The 18,179-nt window shown below is 46.1% G+C and overlaps 1 protein-coding gene across 9 annotated transcripts in view; it reads left to right on the top strand.

The window, feature by feature from the left end:
- Positions 1-18,179, top strand: part of LOC148507552 (merlin-like) — a 170,513-nt gene that overhangs the window by 72,255 nt on the left and 80,079 nt on the right. For 4 of the 9 annotated variants that reach the window (XR_015869701.1, XM_088445925.1, XM_088445928.1 and 1 more), the window contains exon 2: positions 3,625-3,749. Coding sequence is in view for 7 of the 9 variants with exons in the window: in XM_088445925.1 (XP_088302051.1) it covers positions 3,660-3,749 (90 nt within the window). In the remaining 2 variants the exon portion in view is untranslated. Of the gene's footprint in view, positions 1-3,624; positions 3,750-17,477; positions 17,900-18,179 lie in introns of those variants that run through there. The other 5 variants (XM_088445924.1, XM_088445923.1, XM_088445926.1 and 2 more) reach the window with 3 other exon arrangements.

Here is an 18,179-nt window from a genome sequence, read left to right as displayed (position 1 = left end):
ATGATAAAATAATTTATTCATGTCTGGATTCGTTTTTGTTGGAAATGTCGTATTAGTCTCAGATTTGTTAAAAGATGAGAGGTACGATTCCCTCCTATCTTTTCTTTCAAAATAACTTTTAAATTCTGCCATATTATTTCAAACAATATACTATATCTGAGTCTGAAATATATCTGCACAGCATCGAGATAAAAATATGTATACGTTATTGTACTATCTCTATACAATGTAATGGAACCTATATTCACCAAAAAAGCAAAAAAAACTTTTGTTTTTAAAACTTCAAAATAAACCTTCCATATATATATATATATATATATATATATATATATATATATATATATATATTTATATACTCTTAAAAGATAGTCTTGACCATCAATTAAAGCTGCCTGGGAGATACACAAAAAACAATGCACATTTGAAAAGAGAGGGGGACTCTGCCCTCCCCCTCTTTTTTCAAATAGGCAGTACAGGGGCAAAAATCAACTCACAATAGCGCTCAATGATCCTCTGCCCTGGGAACGGAGAACAGAGGAGTCACTGACTGTGAGTGAGAGTACACTGGAGACAAGGAGAGAGAGAGAGAACAAGAAGGTGGGGGACTCTGCTAGCCAGAACCGTAACTAGACTTTTTGGTTCCCTGTGTCAGAGAGAGCATTGGCGCCCCCTCACCCATATTTTAAATAGGGTCATAAGACAGTGCATCTGAAAATATGCCATGGCTTCATGGGGAAGGGCCAGGGAAGATATAAGGGCAGCCAGGAGATGCTGGGGATAAAAGAAAAGGAAGCTGCAAGTAAGAATCATTATAAACAGGAAAATTGACAGGCCCAAACAGTGCCCCCTGCCCTGCGGTACCCTGTGCCATGGTACGGGTCGCACTACCCTAGTTACGGCCCTGCTGCTAGCCACAACTTGCTGTGTAAGGGGTTAAGCTAGAGGTTCCCAAACGCAGTCTTCAAGGCTCCCCAACAGTTCAGGTTTTAGAAATAACCATGGTTGAGCACAGGTGACATAATTAGTACCTCAGTCAATTCGATTTAACCACCTGTGCTATACCATGGATATCTTTAAAACCTGAACTGTTGGGGAGCCTTGAGGACCGCGTTTGGGAACCTCTGGGTTAAGCAGTAAAACTGAAGTGAACTGGGAAGAGATCAGGATGGAGAACACAGAGAGTGACCTAAGAGTGAGGAGTGCTTTGATGAACAGATGCGTTTTCAGGGCACGTTTGAATCCTTGCAGGCCTCTAGACAAAATATTCAAATATCAAAATATTGCTAATATGTTGGCTATTGAAAGTAGATATTCAGTATAATAAAACTAAGTTACACGTTCTGAAACATAGGGCCGTATTCAATTAGACACGAAAAGCCGAGATCCGCGAAAAAGTATTGCCGATTGCGTCTTTTCGCCTGTCAGAAACTTATCGCTATATTCAATTCCATCCGTTTTTCTCGTACGCGGAAAGACAATGCAATGTAATAGGCAAAAAAGATTTGTCTCTGAATAGCAGGAGAAAAGAAGTGCAAAATTTTAGTTTTGGGGCGCAAAGGTGGGAAAACCACTCAGAACCCTTGGGACAGCCCCCCAAAGGACAACTGTGTCAAAAAATTCCTGAAAAAAAACTTAAGAACACCCAAAAAAAGTACTTTGAATTTGGGGGCAAAAAAGCACAAAGTGGGGGGACAAATTCAAAAACTAGCGAAATAAGGTTCTGGGGGTGCTCTAAGAAGGGGTCAAGTGTTTTTGGGGTTGCAGGTGTTTTTATGGGGGTGGAATTTCACTTTTATTAAACTTCACTTTAAAAGATGCTAGCACCCATTTTCAGATACCCCAAAATTGACAGGACTACTTATTTTCACCAAAAAATACTGCTTAATGACATTCTTCAACGCTAATTAGAGGCTATTGTGCCAACTTAAGTACCCCAAACAGTTTTATTAGGGCTATTCGTGCACTACTACGTTGATCCCCAATGTTTCTGCACCTTTTTGGGGGGTTTTGGCTGATTTCCCCGATTCTGACACCACTTTCCGCCTGTTTTGACTATGCGTGTCTCCGTTTCGTGTCTTTTGGAATTGAATAGGGCGGATAGCGGGGACGCGAACGATAAGTTTCCGCTGCCAAAATACACGATGTAGGTGAAAAGTCCGGCATGCAAAACATTTCCGTGGGTGCGAAACAAAGACCATCGCGACCATCGGGCTTGCGACAAGACCCTGTGGTAGGGTCTCGCTTCCGCAAGCCCTCAAGTGCTTTTGGCTCTATCAGAGCCAAAAACACTCCCACTGACATCACTAGTGATGTCAGTGGGGCCGGACCCAGACGGTAGGCAGTCCCATGGGAACGCCTCCGTCTGGGCAGCAACGCCCCCGGCACGCCCACCAAAGGGGGCATGCTGTCACTCACCATCGACAGCACGCCCCCTTTGGTGCGAGACCCATTCGGGTCTCACGCATGCGCACGATGGAGCTCCCTCCGTCGTTCCCATGCGCATTAGAGCACCATCGACCCGCTTGTGAGCGCTCAGCACTCGCGAGCGGGTCTGAATCAGGCCCAGAATGCGGGAGAAGTGCTTACCCTTCCGGGTGTGCGGGGGGTTACCCGAAAAATCGGGATCCAGTGTTGTGATTTCCAGTTCTGCTGCCACAATGTGAATACTGCAGCAGACTGAAGGATATCAGCAGACTAACATTACTCTAACATTACTCTAACATTACTATAACATTACTCTTTACTATACTGCGGTTTATTTAGAAGAACAAAACCAAAAGCGAACATTGTTTTATTGCACTCCACTATCCTCAAACTAATCATTATACTTGCATGGAAACTTTAAAGCTGCACTACCACCTAGTAAGAATGTTTTCTAAGGTGCCCCATCCCCTTCTGTCCCACCACTGGGAAAGGATGGGGGTGAGTGGGAAGACAAATAACGAACAAAGGCCCTCATTCAGAGCCGTACGCTCTGAGCAGAGCGCACGCTCTGAATGAGGGCCGGCCTCCCTGAAAATGGAGCATCCTCCTGGACGCTCGTATAGCTGTGGGTCACCACCCACAGGCTATACGAGCGTGCAGTTTGATGGCCGCGATGGTCGTGACCATCGCGACCATCGAAACTGCGAGCCGGAGCCTGCGGTTGAGGTTTTCAACCGCAAGCTCCGGAGTGATTTTGGCTCTATCAGAGCCAAAATCACTCCCACTGACATCACTAGTGATGTCAGTGGGCCGGCTTCTGACGGGAGGCGTTCCCGTGGGAACGCCCCCGTCAGGGAGGCACGCCCCCGGCACGCCTACCAAAGGGGGCGTGCTGTCAATCAACATCGACAGCACGCCCCCTTTGATCAGACACAACGAGCGAAGGACTTTCCTTCGCTCGTCGCGTCTGGCGCATGCGCACGACGGAGCTACCTCCGTCGTGCGCATGCTCAGTCCAGAACATCGACCCACTTGCGAGCGGACAGCCGCTCGTGAGTGGGTCTGAATCAGGCCCAAAGTGATTTACACTCCTCTGATGTCATTTAAAGATGGATAACTTAATTGATATTGTTCTTCATTTACATGATAACGTGTATAAAATCATCAATGTAATGGGAAAATTCATCTTTTTTATTGTAGGGTTTTGTTTTAAAATTACAGATACATCTTAAAACATGTCCATCCGGGACCTGATGAAGAAGCAGCAGAGGACTTTTAAGGTGAAGGTTTTAACAATGGAAGCTGAAATGGAATTACACTGTGAGGTTAGTCTGTAATGCCACATGGAAAGCTGTGACCGCACACAGTGACAGTATACATGATGTTATTTGTCCAACTAATATAAATCCATTCATTTTAGGACACTTGGGAAATGATTATTCCCTTTGCAAATGTTGGGCCCCTTATCAAGTCTATTGTAATATAAGAGTAATTAGTAATATCATAATCTTCACATAATTATATAACAATTGGTTGTGGTGACAGTAGTTGAGAGTAATGGTCTCATCACCATTACTTCAATTTGTGAATAATTTGCTGTATATAAAGAAGCTATAGATGTGTGCACAGTGGATCAATGCCTTCCTCAGTGATTCATGTTTATGCGCTAAATAAGGGACTTTCAACATAAATGCTTTATTCGTTTGCTGAAAGGAATAAGAAAATGATAAATATAGCACTCATATAGAGTGCTAACTCACTCCTTTGGCCCTCTCAAGCCAATGGGCAGTTGAGCAGGCTTACCACTTTATGTCTTTAAAGTTTACACAATCTAAGATGTTGGTGCACACTTTTGACACTAAGGCAATAATAAAATAGCTGTTGAACTAGACAAAAATATATATTTTATAAACTGAGTTTTTCAATAATAATGAGATTCTTAATGCATATATTGATCAAATAATTAATGACCATCTACCATGGCAAGGTGAACTCTTTCAGATTGGAACCTACACTTTAATGTGGGACTCATCATAATTTGTCCTCTGAAATACAAGTTATACGCCTTGATTTGTTTGGCCCAGCACCCCACCCATCTTTCCATAGGTGTTTTGAATTAGAGCGGCATGGTTCCTACCAATATATCTTGTATTTCAGAGGCACAAAGCACTAAAGTATTAAGGTGCATACACATGGAACGATATATTTCAACGATATAAACAATAACGATATTGTTCAACGATACATCATTCATATCGTTCCGGGTGTATGCAATGAACGACCAGCGATGCACGCTCCCGCTGGACAATATCGACCATCGTCTGTGCATGCAGGCCAACCTGGACGATATCGTTATCTCTCCATAGTGGGTCATTGGTGTTTTTTCGGTGTGTGGATGAACAATATCGTTCATCCAGCACACCAGGATTTTTAAAGGGAGATCGTTCAACGATATCGTTATCGCTGATGATCGTTCCATGTGTACCCAGCAATAGTGTAGGTTCCAATCTGAAAATGTTCACATTGTCATGGCTGATGGGCTTGAGTAATTTGATTATTATTGAAAAGATTATTTTATAAAATCTGTATTTTTGCAGAGTTCAACAACTATTTTATTATTGTATTAGTGTCCAAAGCATACTTGCCAACTCTCCCTCATTGTCAGGGAAACTCCCTGAAAAAGTAGCAATCTCCCTGTCTCCCTGAAGAGTCTAGCAACCTCCCTGATTGCACCTTACCCCCACTATGAAGCTGTTATATAAAAAATCCCAGAGATATATACATTCAAAACTATCGGTAACAGTGAGTACCATCGCAGCCTCACGCACACTTGCACAAGCTCTGACCTTGCTAACCTCATCGCATGCTATGAGTACTCAGGCTGCGTAAGGCATTGCAGTGGATAATTTATGCACGCCCATGCAATGGCTCCGAAACACACTGGCACAACTCGGTTTTGCCAACCACCCTCCCGTCACCACCTACAAACGGCACTTCCTGTCAATCACTCTGTAATGGGTCTGTGTAGTCACTGCAATCACAGTCCCAATCTCAGTGGCTGGTTTGCACATGTGTACTGCAATACATGCGCAGTAAGCAACAGTCGGACGATTGCGTGCGTAATCGCATTTACGATTGGTAATGAATCAGGTCCCCAGTCTGTAATCCAGTTCCTAGATCTGGTAAACAAGTCTCATATACCATCTTGCACACCAGTCTGGTTTTAACACTAATGGTGCCTACACACATAGCGATGTGCTCACGATCTGACCTGAGGCACGATTTTCCCTGAACTCTCCCCAGGCAGCTCCCCGGCAGTCGTGGTCACGATTTGGAGTAAAAAATGTCCAATCTGACTTAAGATCTATCATGCATCCAGTGCATTGTGTCCCAGATTGGCAAATCTGCCCTACAGCACGGCAGATATGAAAATGCGATGTACGATGAGCGGGGACGCACATCGGCATCATGATCGTGACTAGAAACTCAAGATTTGGGCATATTTTACACTATTTGTCATCACAATTCGTCGAAATCGGGCAAATCATGTAAAAAATCACCATGTGTGTAGGCACTTTAAGGGCCTGATTCACTACGGAACGCAACTGCGAATGCAATAGTGAGTATACACGCAGTTCAACTGCTATAGAATGCTAATCCATTGCGATCGCAATGCAATCTCAGCACTACATACGCCTTCTTTACCTTACACACATCCGTAATTCAAGCTGCATTCAAGCTGCAGCAGCTGCACACAGTTGAAAGTTGCACTCACCCTAGTTTACCTACTGGACAGGCGGAGAAACGCGTAGAAGAATAGACGGCAGTAAGCTATATACTGCCCATGTGATCACACTGACCGTTGTTGTGCCGGCTCATTCAACCCGACTTCCGTATTGCCGCTGCGGAGAATACAGACATACAGGTGTCTGATACATTGCCGCCGTGGAGACTACAGGTGTGCAGGCCTCCGGAGGATAGAGGAGATAGACCTGGCACTTTATGCAGGTTCAGTCCACCTGACACTTTCATCGGCTATTGCTGCTGCAAAAAATACAAGTATACATACCTCCGGATAACAGAAAGAGGAAAACCCGGTATCCGTTACAAACGTGAGAGCACCATGTGTTGTTAAACAGTATACCTTTTCTATATGGACTGATTGTGCAGTATCCTATCTTCCTGGAGGATTATGTTTATAATATATATGTATTGACTTATTATGGGACTGAAGCAAAGATAGCGCTAATAAGAGCTAGCTACATTGAAACAATTCACAGATATTCGCTATCTTACAGTTCATTGCAACAAACTATCTAAGGTGTTTATACTTCGGATATTCTGGTCTATTCATTATCCGCATCTACAGATATTATCAAATATCTTACCTCAATAATTCCGGATTTTTTGGACTCAATATTTGATCTTTCTTGTGTCTGAATTTTATATATTAAATAAGTTCAGTTGTCATATTTTTAAAACATTAATTTTTTTGTCTAACCAATATCCATCTTTTGATTCAAAGTAAGCATTTGTCTAGGGGAGGCATTTTTTTCCCATTGTGATATTTTTATCATACAATTTTTATCAATAAATATTTCATTGCGCTTCATTGTTCTATTAGTATTAGTTGTCACGCACACTTACACAAGCTCTGACCTTACTTAGGAATTGCTAACTTCCGCGCACGCTATGAGACTTCAGGCTGCGTAAGGCATCGCAGTGGACAATTTATGCACATCCCTGCAACGGCGTCCAAACGCACTGCAGGGCCGCAACTAGGGGGGGCTGGAGGTGCAGTGTCCTCCAGACCAGCGCTGCAGGGAGGCTTTAAGCCGGACGCCAGCTGAGATTTTATTATCAGTGGGCGCCCGGCTCCTTCCCTGCAGTGCCATGGTAGCCGGAGGCTGGAGTTCTCTCCTGAACTCCAGCTTCCGGCTCTCCCCACGGGCACTATGGGAGAGACATCATGACGTCTCTCCCATAGTTCCAAGGACCAGCCGGGCGGACTGGATGGCGGCGGACTTGAGGGGTATTGTTTTATTTTCTTTTGTGTAAGCGGCACTACAGGGGCATTGCTATGGGGGCATTACTATATGTGCACTACTACAGGGGCATTACTATGGGGGCATTACCATATGGGCACTACTACAGGGGCATTACTATGGGGGCATTACTATATGGGCACTACTACAGGGGCATTACCTCAGGGGGTATTAGTATAGGTGCACGGCTGAAGGGGGCATTACTATATGGGCACTGCTGCAGGGGGCATTACTATGGGGGAATTGCCAGGGTGGTGCCAAATTCCTGTCTTGCCCCGAGTGACAAAATCCTAGTTTCGGCCCTGCGCACTGGCACGCCTGCATTTCTCAGACCACCCCCCCGTCACCACCCACAAATGGCACTTCCTGTCAATCACTTTGTGAAGGGTCTGCATAGTTACTGTGATCGCAGTCCTCGATCGCAATAGCTAGTGGGTGCACGAGCACTGCGATTCATGCGCAGTACGCAACAATCGACCTATTGCGTGCATATAAGCAACTGCATTCCTTTCTGAATCAGGCCCTGAGACTTGTTCTTACAGCAACCATCGGATCCAGCCGATACCTCCAACCATCAGTTTCATCCGATGCTTCCTAAAAGTTCCTGAATTTATCAACATCGGTCCCAATCAATCAGGTTCATCAATTCATCAACATCGGTCCCAACTGATCAAGTTAATCAATTCATCAACATTGGTCTCTTATCAATTAAGTTCTTCAATTCATCAACTTCAGAACCAACCGATAATTAATTAACATCGGATTCAGGGCCTGATTCAGACACATTCGCTAGGCTGCGAACATTCGCAGCCAGACGATTGTTGCAAACTGCGCATTCGTATAAGTCGCAATGTGCATGCACGAACCAGTCACTGCGATTGGGAGACGATCGCTCTCTGTATATTACCAGAGCGCTAATTTGAGTGACAGAATGGTGCATCTGTGGGTGGTGACTGGGGCAGGTCTGTGTAAATGGGGTGTGCTTGCGCTAGCACAGGCGTGGCTGGGTGTTTCTACACCAACTTAAGAGTGTGAATAATTAACACGTAGCGTCAGCATACGCGTCATATGAGAGAAATAAAGGCAGCAGTGATCGCAGTGCTTGCGGTAGCCTAGAGTCTACCTTAAGCACTGCGTGGTGGTTCGATGTTGCCTGGTACCAATGTTTTCAAACACTTCCTGGAGATGACGTCTGAAAGTGGGCGTCTTTATCCTGGCTGGTGGGTGGTGGGTGTCTAACTTCACCCGGTGATCGCACCTTCAGATATAGGAGACGTCCTCGTACCTTAGCGTGTGATCGCATCATTTGCATATTTTCGTTCCTTATGGCAGCGAATGAGCGCAGCCTAGCGAACGGGTCTGAATGAGCTCCTCAATTCCATCAAGTTCTTCAAATCGTCAACACTGGTCTCAAGTGGATCCAGCATCATCGGTCCCAATCCGAATCTGCTCATTCATTCAGAATTATATATTCAGTTCCATTCTAACCTGCTGTTCAGTAAAGACTTTCTATTCCTGTTCTCGCCTTCGGGCCCATCATCCACTGCCGTAGCTCTACCTCCTCGCATCTATACACAAGAAAGTCCTGGCTCAAACCACCTAAGTTCATCCACACCTCTCATATCTCCTCTTCAGTCTCCCATGCTTGTTCCGACCAAAAACCAAACCTCAGGCGTGACAAAACCACTGGAATTACAGCTGTAGCCATGATACACTGGTATTTGTATAACACTGTTGAGAATAATTGTTACATAACAAATTTCTTAAATTGAGTCTATGGCCCTCATTCAGAGCCGTACGCTCTGAGCAGAGCGCACGCTCTGAATGAGGGCCGGGCTCCATTTTCATGGAGCGTCCTCCTGGACGCTCGTATAGCTGTGGGTCACCACCCACAGGCTATACGAGCGTGCATTTTGATGGCCGCGATGGTCGTGACCATCGCGACCATCGAAATTGCGAGCCGGAGCCTGCGGTTGAGGTTTTCAACCGCAAGCTCCGGAGTGATTTTGGCTCTATCAGAGCCAAAATCACTCCCACTGACATCACAAGTGATGTCAGTGGGCCGGCTTCTGACGGGAGGCGTTCCCGTGGGAACGCCCCCGTCAGGGAGGCACGCCCACCAAAGGGGGCGTGCTGTCAATCAACATTGACAGCACGCCCCCTTTGATCGGACACAACGAGCGAAGGAAAGTCCTTCGCTCATCGTGTCTGGCGCATGCGCACGACGGAGCTCCCTCCGTCGTGCGCATGCTCAGTGCAGACCATCGACCCACTTGCGAGCGGACAGCCGCTCGCGAGTGGGTCTGAATCAGGCCCTATATTTGTGACAGAGTTTATGTAGTCAAGGTGAAAGCTATTCTATTAAAGCTATTCTATAAAAAGACCCATTTTAATTTAGTTTTTTATAGTGGTAGCCCGACTTGTATTAACATTGACATGACTCCCTACGAGGAGTATAATGTAGAAATGATGTGCTTACATCTAAAACTTTCTCTTCATGACTAATACAAGTGTTCTTATGTTACCTTTCCATAATAAGTGACAACCTGTTACAACATGTACAGTTTTGTTGACTATCGTGCTGGTACAATGGAAAGGCCCTGAAGGCACTTCATAATAGCATTACACTAATACGTGTTTCTCAGTTTTATAATACAATAACAGACGAATCAAACTATAGAAAAAAATTACAAAATAATAAGCCAAAATCTGAAGACCCACCTGTGGAGATTACACATGACCAGACCTGAAATATATGTATCCAAGTTATATGCTGTAATACTTGCAGCCAGCTTTTATAACAGATAGGGGTCGATTCAAATAGTCGCGAGGGGGGTGACTTGGAAATACCACCAACGGCACTGCAATTCACTCTCCTCACAGCCAGTTCTTGCCCTGGACTTGTGCATTTTTGCACGCAGCCATATGGGGCTTGTCTTGAGGTACCATAAGTGCTTCATATAGCCGCGCTTACTAACGGCTACAAGTAGTTTGCAGCTTACTGAATCGACCCCGTATAGTTAATCTGTGGTATAATGGTGTTGAAAGGGGCAGAAAATTAAATCATGTTGTGGATTTAGGGAATATACATATATATATATATATACTCTGTGAAAATGAATAAAACTACATTAAAGCCAGCATTATAGCCATGTTATAGCTGTGTCTTTGCTACTGCATGTGTGCACAAATCCCTAAAAACTGGTACAATGCATACATTACAATTAGTGCACGCACAGAGGAGCAGTTGCGATTGAGATGCATGGCGTATAAAAGGCATTGGATAGTTCCTTGGTGGTGACTGGGCGGTAACAGGGTGGTGGCATACTTGCCTACTTTTTTTTCTCCTCCCCGGGAGAAGCCAGGGGAGGAGAAGCAGGTGGTTTGCGACTGCCACGGGGCGTTGTTAAGCCCCTCCCCTTTGCTGTAAATTGCCGCGATTGGCGCAAATTTAAATGGGGGGTAGGGCTAAATGACGCGATTCCTGAAGAAGTTGGAAGGCGGTTTCTGCCTCAGGAGGCCACAGAGCTGGGTTGGCATTTTTGCAAGTTAATGCTGTAATGGGAGCCATTAAAGATGAAAATCCCTTGATGAAACGTCTATAATAATTGACGAATCCGAGCAGTCTCTGAACAGCCTTCAATGTCTGAGGTCGAGACCAGTCCAGAATCGCTTGAACTTTTTTAGGATCCATTTCCAGGCCGGAACCGGAGATGATATATCCAAGGAATGGTACACTTGAAATGCTGAAGACACATTTTTCCAATTTACAGTAGAGATGGTTCTCCCTCAGACGAGACAGGACTTCTTTTACATGCTTGTGGTGGTCCTCTAGGGATGAAGAAAAAATCAGAATGTCGTTGTTAGGATCTGCAGCTAGCAGGTCATTTCAGTTGCTATTGAGACGCTGCATTTATTCCTGCCTGTCTCTATGCAGTGTCAACTGCACACTAATTGATTCTCTTGTCTGTGTGCACAGGCCAGGTGCAGGAGTCTGTCATCAGGGAGATTTGCAGGGTTTGCTTTGATTGGTCCCTGTATCTGTTAAGTTGCAGCCAGTCCTTCACTCCACGCAGGGGCTTGTGGGGCACTGTGGCTGCGGATTCCATGTGGACTAGCCGTCCGCATGAAATCTGCAGAAAAAGGCCCTCCAAATATGGCCGCCGCCTCGGAGGAGACAGATGCTAGAGGTCCTACTGGACCTCTAGCATCTGGTAGTCACCCAGGCAGGGCGGTAGTGCAGACAGTACATAAGTGCCGTCCGCACTACACTATTAGCATAACAAACAAACAGCCGCCGGCGCCGGCTGCTATGTGTTTGTTTTAGCAGCTGATCAGAGTCAAACAGACTCTCATCGGCTGCTGCGCCCACTGCCGGAGCTGGGCATCTTCTGGCTCCCACAGCGACTGATGGGAGAGCTCTCCCTTCATGCAGAGTGGGCCGGCCCGGGAGGACGCCAGACGGAGGAGCTGATGCCGGAGCGGGGATCAAGGTAAGTGGAGGTCTTTTTTTTGTGTGTGTGTGTCTGTCTGGCTGGGGGGGGGGTTACTACTACTGGGGGGCATTGCTGGGGGGTTAACTACTGGTACTGCTGGGGGAGGGACTACTACTGGGGGCATTGCTGGGGGGGTTACTACTACAGGTACTGCCGGGGGGGGACTACTACTGGGGGGCTTTGCTGGGGGGTTACTACTACTGGTACTGCTGGGGGGGACTGCTGGGGACATTGCTGGGGGAGTTACTACTACTGGTACTGCTGGGGGGGACTACTGAGGGCATTGCTGGGGGGGTTACTACAACTGGTACTGCTGGTGGGGACTACTGGGGGCATTGCTAGGAGGGTTACTACTACTGGTATTGCTGGGGGGCATTACTGGGGGGGTTACTACTACTGGTACTGCTGGGGGGACTGCTGGGGACATTGCTGGGGGGGTTACTAATACTGGTACTGCTGGGGGGACTACTGGGGGCATTGCTGGGGGGTTACTACTGGTACTGCTGGGGGATTACTACTGGGGGACACTGCTGGGGGGACTACTGGGTGCACTGCTGGGTGGGACTACTACTGGGTGCACTGCTGGGTGGGACTGCTACTAGGGGTACTGCTGGGGGGACTACTACTGGGTGCACCGCTGGGTGGGACTACCCCTGGGGGCATTGCTGGGGGGGACTACTACTGGGGGCATTGCTGAGGGGGAGGGGACTACTACTGGGGGCACTGCACTGGTGGGACTACTACTGGGGGCATTGCACTGGTGGGACTACTACTGGGGAAATTATATACCTGGGGTACTATATAAGGGGCACTGCATAGGGGGGCCACTACTGGGGGCACCGTATAAGACCCCTGACAATGAGCAGGTAATTTAAAAGTAATTAGAAGCCTTACTGTGGGGTATAAAATGGTGTCAGGGGGCAAATATGTAAGTGGCACTTTGGTAATAGGCATTACAGTGTGTGGCATAATGTGTAATGGGCATTATGGTGTGTAGAATAATGTGTAAGGGGCATTACGGTGTGTGGTATAATGTGTAAGGGGCATTACTACAAGAAGGAAAAATACTGCAAACTGTCTAGGGGGGTGGGGCACATTTTTTTACTTTTGCACTGGGAGGCAAATTGCATATAAATGGCCCTGTAATTATTTTACCAAAATGCCATTTCGGGGGCGTCAGAAATATTTTTGGCAGGGAGGAGCAAAATTTATAGTTACGCCACTGCGGTTCCTGTCTCCTGCACGTCAGTCAAGTTCCTGAGTCAATCTAGCTGTGTTTCGTGTGTGCCATTTATTCCATCCAGGCGGCTTCACCTGCATCTCGTCCACACATGCTGCTTGTACCATCTGGGCAGCACAGAGCACTTCCTGCCCCAGAAGCATCTGTCACCATCCGGTGGCTTGTATCAACATGACAGCACCAGTCGCACTAGGTGCGCACCATCGCACACCATTGCTAGTGTCATCCTGGCGGCACTGGTAGCTACTATGCATTCCAGGTGCGCAATTTAGCACACCGTCGCCAGTGTCATCCCGGCGGCGCTGGTAGCAGCTCTGCGTTCCAGGTGCGCAACTTAGCACACCATTGCCAGTGTCATCCCGGCGGCATTGGTAGTAACTCTGCGTTCCAGGTGCGCAATTTAGCACACTGACGCCAGTGTCATCCCGGCGACATTGGTAGCCACTCTGCATTCCAGGTGTACTATTAAGCACACCGTCGCCAGTGTCATCTCGGCGGCACTGGTAGCAGCCCCACATCATTGTTGCATACCTCACCTGAGTCTCATCAGCCCAAAGGCTGCAACGGTCCCGGGGCCCCAGGTCATTATCAGCCCTCAAGGCTGCTCCAACAGCCCAAAGGCTGCTTCACACCATCAGTCCCTTGGCAATGAATATAAAGGAAGGCCACAACCCGCCATCAAGGCTGCTTCTACAGCCCACAGGCTGCATCACACCTCTTGCCCTCGGTACAACTAGTCAAAACAAACCAGCCCCAAGGCAGCATCGACAGCCCAACGGCTGCAACCAAATCCTTAACCCTTGGCCACGACTAGTACTATACATTCCAGCCCTCAAGGCTGTCATCAGTTGGCTCTACATTATACCATCGATTCCCTCCAGGAATCATAACAGTCATCTAGATAAACAACAATGGAGACATAGAACAGATCTCTGAAGATCTCATTGACAAAACCTTGAAAAACCGCATGTGCGTTACAAAACCCAAAGGGCATGACAAGATATTCGAAATGTCAATCCCTTGTATTGAATGCGGTCTTCCACTCCTCTCTGGCGTGGATACGAATAAGATTATAAGCCCCGCGTAGGTCTAACTTGGAGAATATGATAGATCCCTTGACTCTATCAAATAATTCTGTAATCAATGGGAGTGGATATCTGTTCTTAACCATAATATCATTAAGACCTCTGTAGTCTATACACGGTCTTAGCCCACCATCCTTCTTAGCAACAAAAAGGAAACCTGCTCCAGCACAAGAAGTGGAAGGTCGAATGAAACCTTTTTCCAGATTCTCCCGGATATACTCCGACATGGCTTTCGTCTCTGGCAGGGACAAAGGATAAGTATGACCATAAAGAGGCATCTTGTCAGGTAGTAGATCAACTGGACAATCCCATTTTCTGTGAGGCAGTAAGACATTAGCTTGTTTTTCAGAAAAGGCATCAGCAAAGGATTGATATTCTTTAGGTATTGCTGGAGATACTATTGATGCTATTTTCCTCACAGGTCATACTTTGGGAAGACAAGATTCCTGACAACTTGTACTCCATGAGAGGACCTGCATTGTGCACCAGTCAATCCTGGGTTTGTGCTGTCGTAACCATGGAAATCCTAGAATAACCATGGGAAGCCTTGGGTATAACTAGGAACCTAAGATGCTCAGAATGGAGTGCTCCAATACTAACCAAGACTGGCTGGGTTTCCTTAGAGACAGTTCCATTTAAGAGAGGTTGCCCATCTACAGTGGTCAGGGAGATAGAGTGTTGAACAGATGTACAAGGAATTTGTAACATGTCCACAAAACTAGAGGTCATGAAGTTTCCTGCTGCTCCAGAATCTAACAGAGCAGTGACGAAAACTGGTTTAGGTGTAAAGTCTAAAGCTGCGGTTAAGACTGAATCTTTAAATTTTTGGGGACGAACTTATACTCCTAACTTGATGTCCCCGGGACCAGTTAGGAATGGGTATTTCCCGACTTACGGGAACAGGAGGCCACCAGGTGATTCGAATCTCCACATTAAGGCAGAGGTGTTTTACTATTCTTCTCTGTCGTTCCTCTTTGGAGAGATGGGTATGATTCACCTGCATGGGTTCTTCATCTGTAGGAGAAGGAGGTAGGTGGGTAGGAGAGGACAGTGGGAGTGGCTTGTAATAGTCAGTTCTATGCTTCTCAGCCTGATGTTCTCTAAAGCGTAGGTCTATTTTATTGCAGAGAGAAATCATATCATTAAGATTAGTAGGAAGCTGGCGGGTGACCAGATCATCCTTTAATCGGTCAGAAAGTCTGTGCCAAAAAGCTGAGGTAAGGGCTTCCTCATTCCACTTGAGCTCTGATGCCAAAATCTGATACTGTACAACATACTGGCTGACAGGACGGGTTCCCTGTTTTAGAGTCATAATACTGGATGAGGCTGAAACAGTTCTTCCTGGCTCATCAAAAATCCTCCTGAATGATGTGAGGAATTCAGTATAATTGTCCAGAAGGGGGTCTGAACGCTCCCAGAGTGGAGAAGCCCAATCCAAAGCTGAGCCGGACAATAAGGATACAATATAGGCCACTTTAGTTTTGGCAGAAAGAAAGTTATCTGGCTGCAAAGCAAACTGCACATCACACTGATTAAGAAATCCGCAGCAAAGCTTGGGACTGCTGTCAAATTTGCTTGGCATAGGTATGTGCAGCCGGGGGGATGTCCTGTAACCTGTATTATCAGACGGAGGAGCAGGTGTAACCACTGTTACATTTGAAGTAGTCAAAGTAGTTTAAAAAATAAATAAATTGCACTGCTGTGGACTGTCTAGTTAAAAAGTACTAGTTTGATTTAAAGAAACACCTGAGCCTCTCTGAATCATAAACATTTAATAACACACAATACATTTGATAATACCATCAATAGGCAGCTTCTAATATGAATAAAATCACAGTAATGTCTTTGTTACAACAACTCTTCGGACCATTCAGATATTCTTGTAATATACAGTAGCTGTACTGGAGTCCCCCAGTGTAGCGTGGCAGCAGCCAGTGGAGCCGTGAGTACCTCTTGGCACATGGGGCCGGACGGCAGCCGCAAGGTGACCGGCGTCCGTCCGACACCTGGTGGTGTGAACGGTCTCCTTCCTTCTCTGCCGCAATGAGTACAGACGGCAAGTGTCCCGTCCTAACTACTGGCTGATGTTAAGTTCAATCTGATCCGGAGATGTGACCAGCGGTGATAACTTGCCGGGGGACTCCAGTGCAGCTACACGCTGATTTTACAATGAGCTCCGGCATACTACAAGTGACAGTCTGATATTATCTACCAGACAAAACCATTACTGTGATTTTATTCATATTAGACGCCTATTGATGGTATTATCAAATGTTATTATGTGTTATTAAATGTTTATGATTCGGAGAGGCTCAGGTGTTTCTTTAAATCAATCAAGTACTTTTTAACTAGACAGTCCACAGCAGCGCAACCTTATTTTTTCTCTTTGTTCACTGGGTGTAGTTTTTTGTCAGACTAGCAACTGACTTAAAGTTTTGCAGCGCTGTGTATTGTATCAATGATTATTTGCATTGGTATTATTTTAGTTTAACAAGCAATTAAGGTTACTGTACTCTGGAGCACCAAGATAACTGAGGGTGTCTAGATGACCCACCTTAGTAATTTTTTGTCATAGTCAAAAAAGTTTGCAGAATATCTTGACGTTTAGTCATTTCTTGTAAAAACTGGGCCATTTGGTACTGCATAGCTTCCTAGATTTTCCAAATGGCCTGCTATGCACCGAATTAAATTCATTCCGGACTCTTGTCCCGTGGCCGAGTCCATTGGGCCAGTGCAAACTGTTAGGATCTGAGTTTGTTGCGGACCCAGGGTAGTAACAGGAGCAGACACCTGAACAAACTTAAACTGAAAAGTGGGTTTTTTAATGAGTGAACTTGAAGACATGTGCACTGATAATATAAAGTCCAGAATATAGATGGGGAGGTGATGACTTGAAACTGAAGTGAAGCAAGAGTGGGTAATGTCCAGGTAGTGACAGAAATAATAAAAAAGTATTTGTAATCCGAATGGTTACTGCGAGGCAGCAGACAGGATATCAGGTTACAAATTGATACTGGTGTGATGAAATCCAGAGAGGTTATGGAGTAGTTGAATAACTGATGAATAGCACTGATATGGCACAGTGTAGACACAGGATAGCTGCAGAGAACTAGGTAACTGGAGGCAGTGTAGGGACAGGGTTAACTGCACACTCAGGTCTTTAGACAGGGAGAGGGTTAATGGAAGGTGCAGGGTGGTTCCAGCAGGAGACTGGGAGCAGGCAGAGCAATGCAGGCTGCTTGGAAGCTGGGATCCAGCAAGAGCACAGGTGAGCACGGAACAGATAGGTCTCAAGAGCACAGGAACTCTCTCACAGCATACGCTGTGAAACACGTTGCACTGGCAACTATGGGGAGCTCTGAACTCCCTTAAGTACTCAGTACAGGATCAAGAATGGTCAGAGAGAGCATGTGACACGCCAGGATTTAGGCAACTAAGTTACATGACCAGAAGCAAGATGGCAGCGCCCATACCAGAACAGAATGGAAACACCACCAGGCTTACCCCAGCCAGAATGACACAGTGCCTGCGGAACACCTCGTACAGCCAACGCCTGCAGCCAGCCACAAGCTCCTCCGCTGGAAGGACCACGCCACAGCGCCCTCCCAGGTAATACCCGTCATCCCCTATGCCGGGAAACCCTGGTCGTGACACTGTATTTTCGGATGTTTGATCGCATTTTTCAGTATAGTCCATCCTGCCCGATGTGTGGCCACAATACCAGGCTGTCAGATAAAATGTCAGTCTGACAGGCATTTTATGTGACAGTTTATGCCCAGCATTCAAAAACTCTTTGGGCATATTGGCATGACTAGGGGAGTATAATATTATTATTATTTACAAAACTGCTTTCTATATATGATCCTTTTTATAATAATATTTATAATCT

The sequence above is a fragment of the Taudactylus pleione genome, unplaced genomic scaffold (assembly GCF_031769625.1).
Source record: "Taudactylus pleione unplaced genomic scaffold, aTauple2 ptg000391l, whole genome shotgun sequence".
In the NCBI taxonomy this organism is placed as follows: domain Eukaryota; kingdom Metazoa; phylum Chordata; class Amphibia; order Anura; family Myobatrachidae; genus Taudactylus; species Taudactylus pleione.
This window is presented reverse-complemented; position numbering and strand designations above follow the sequence as displayed.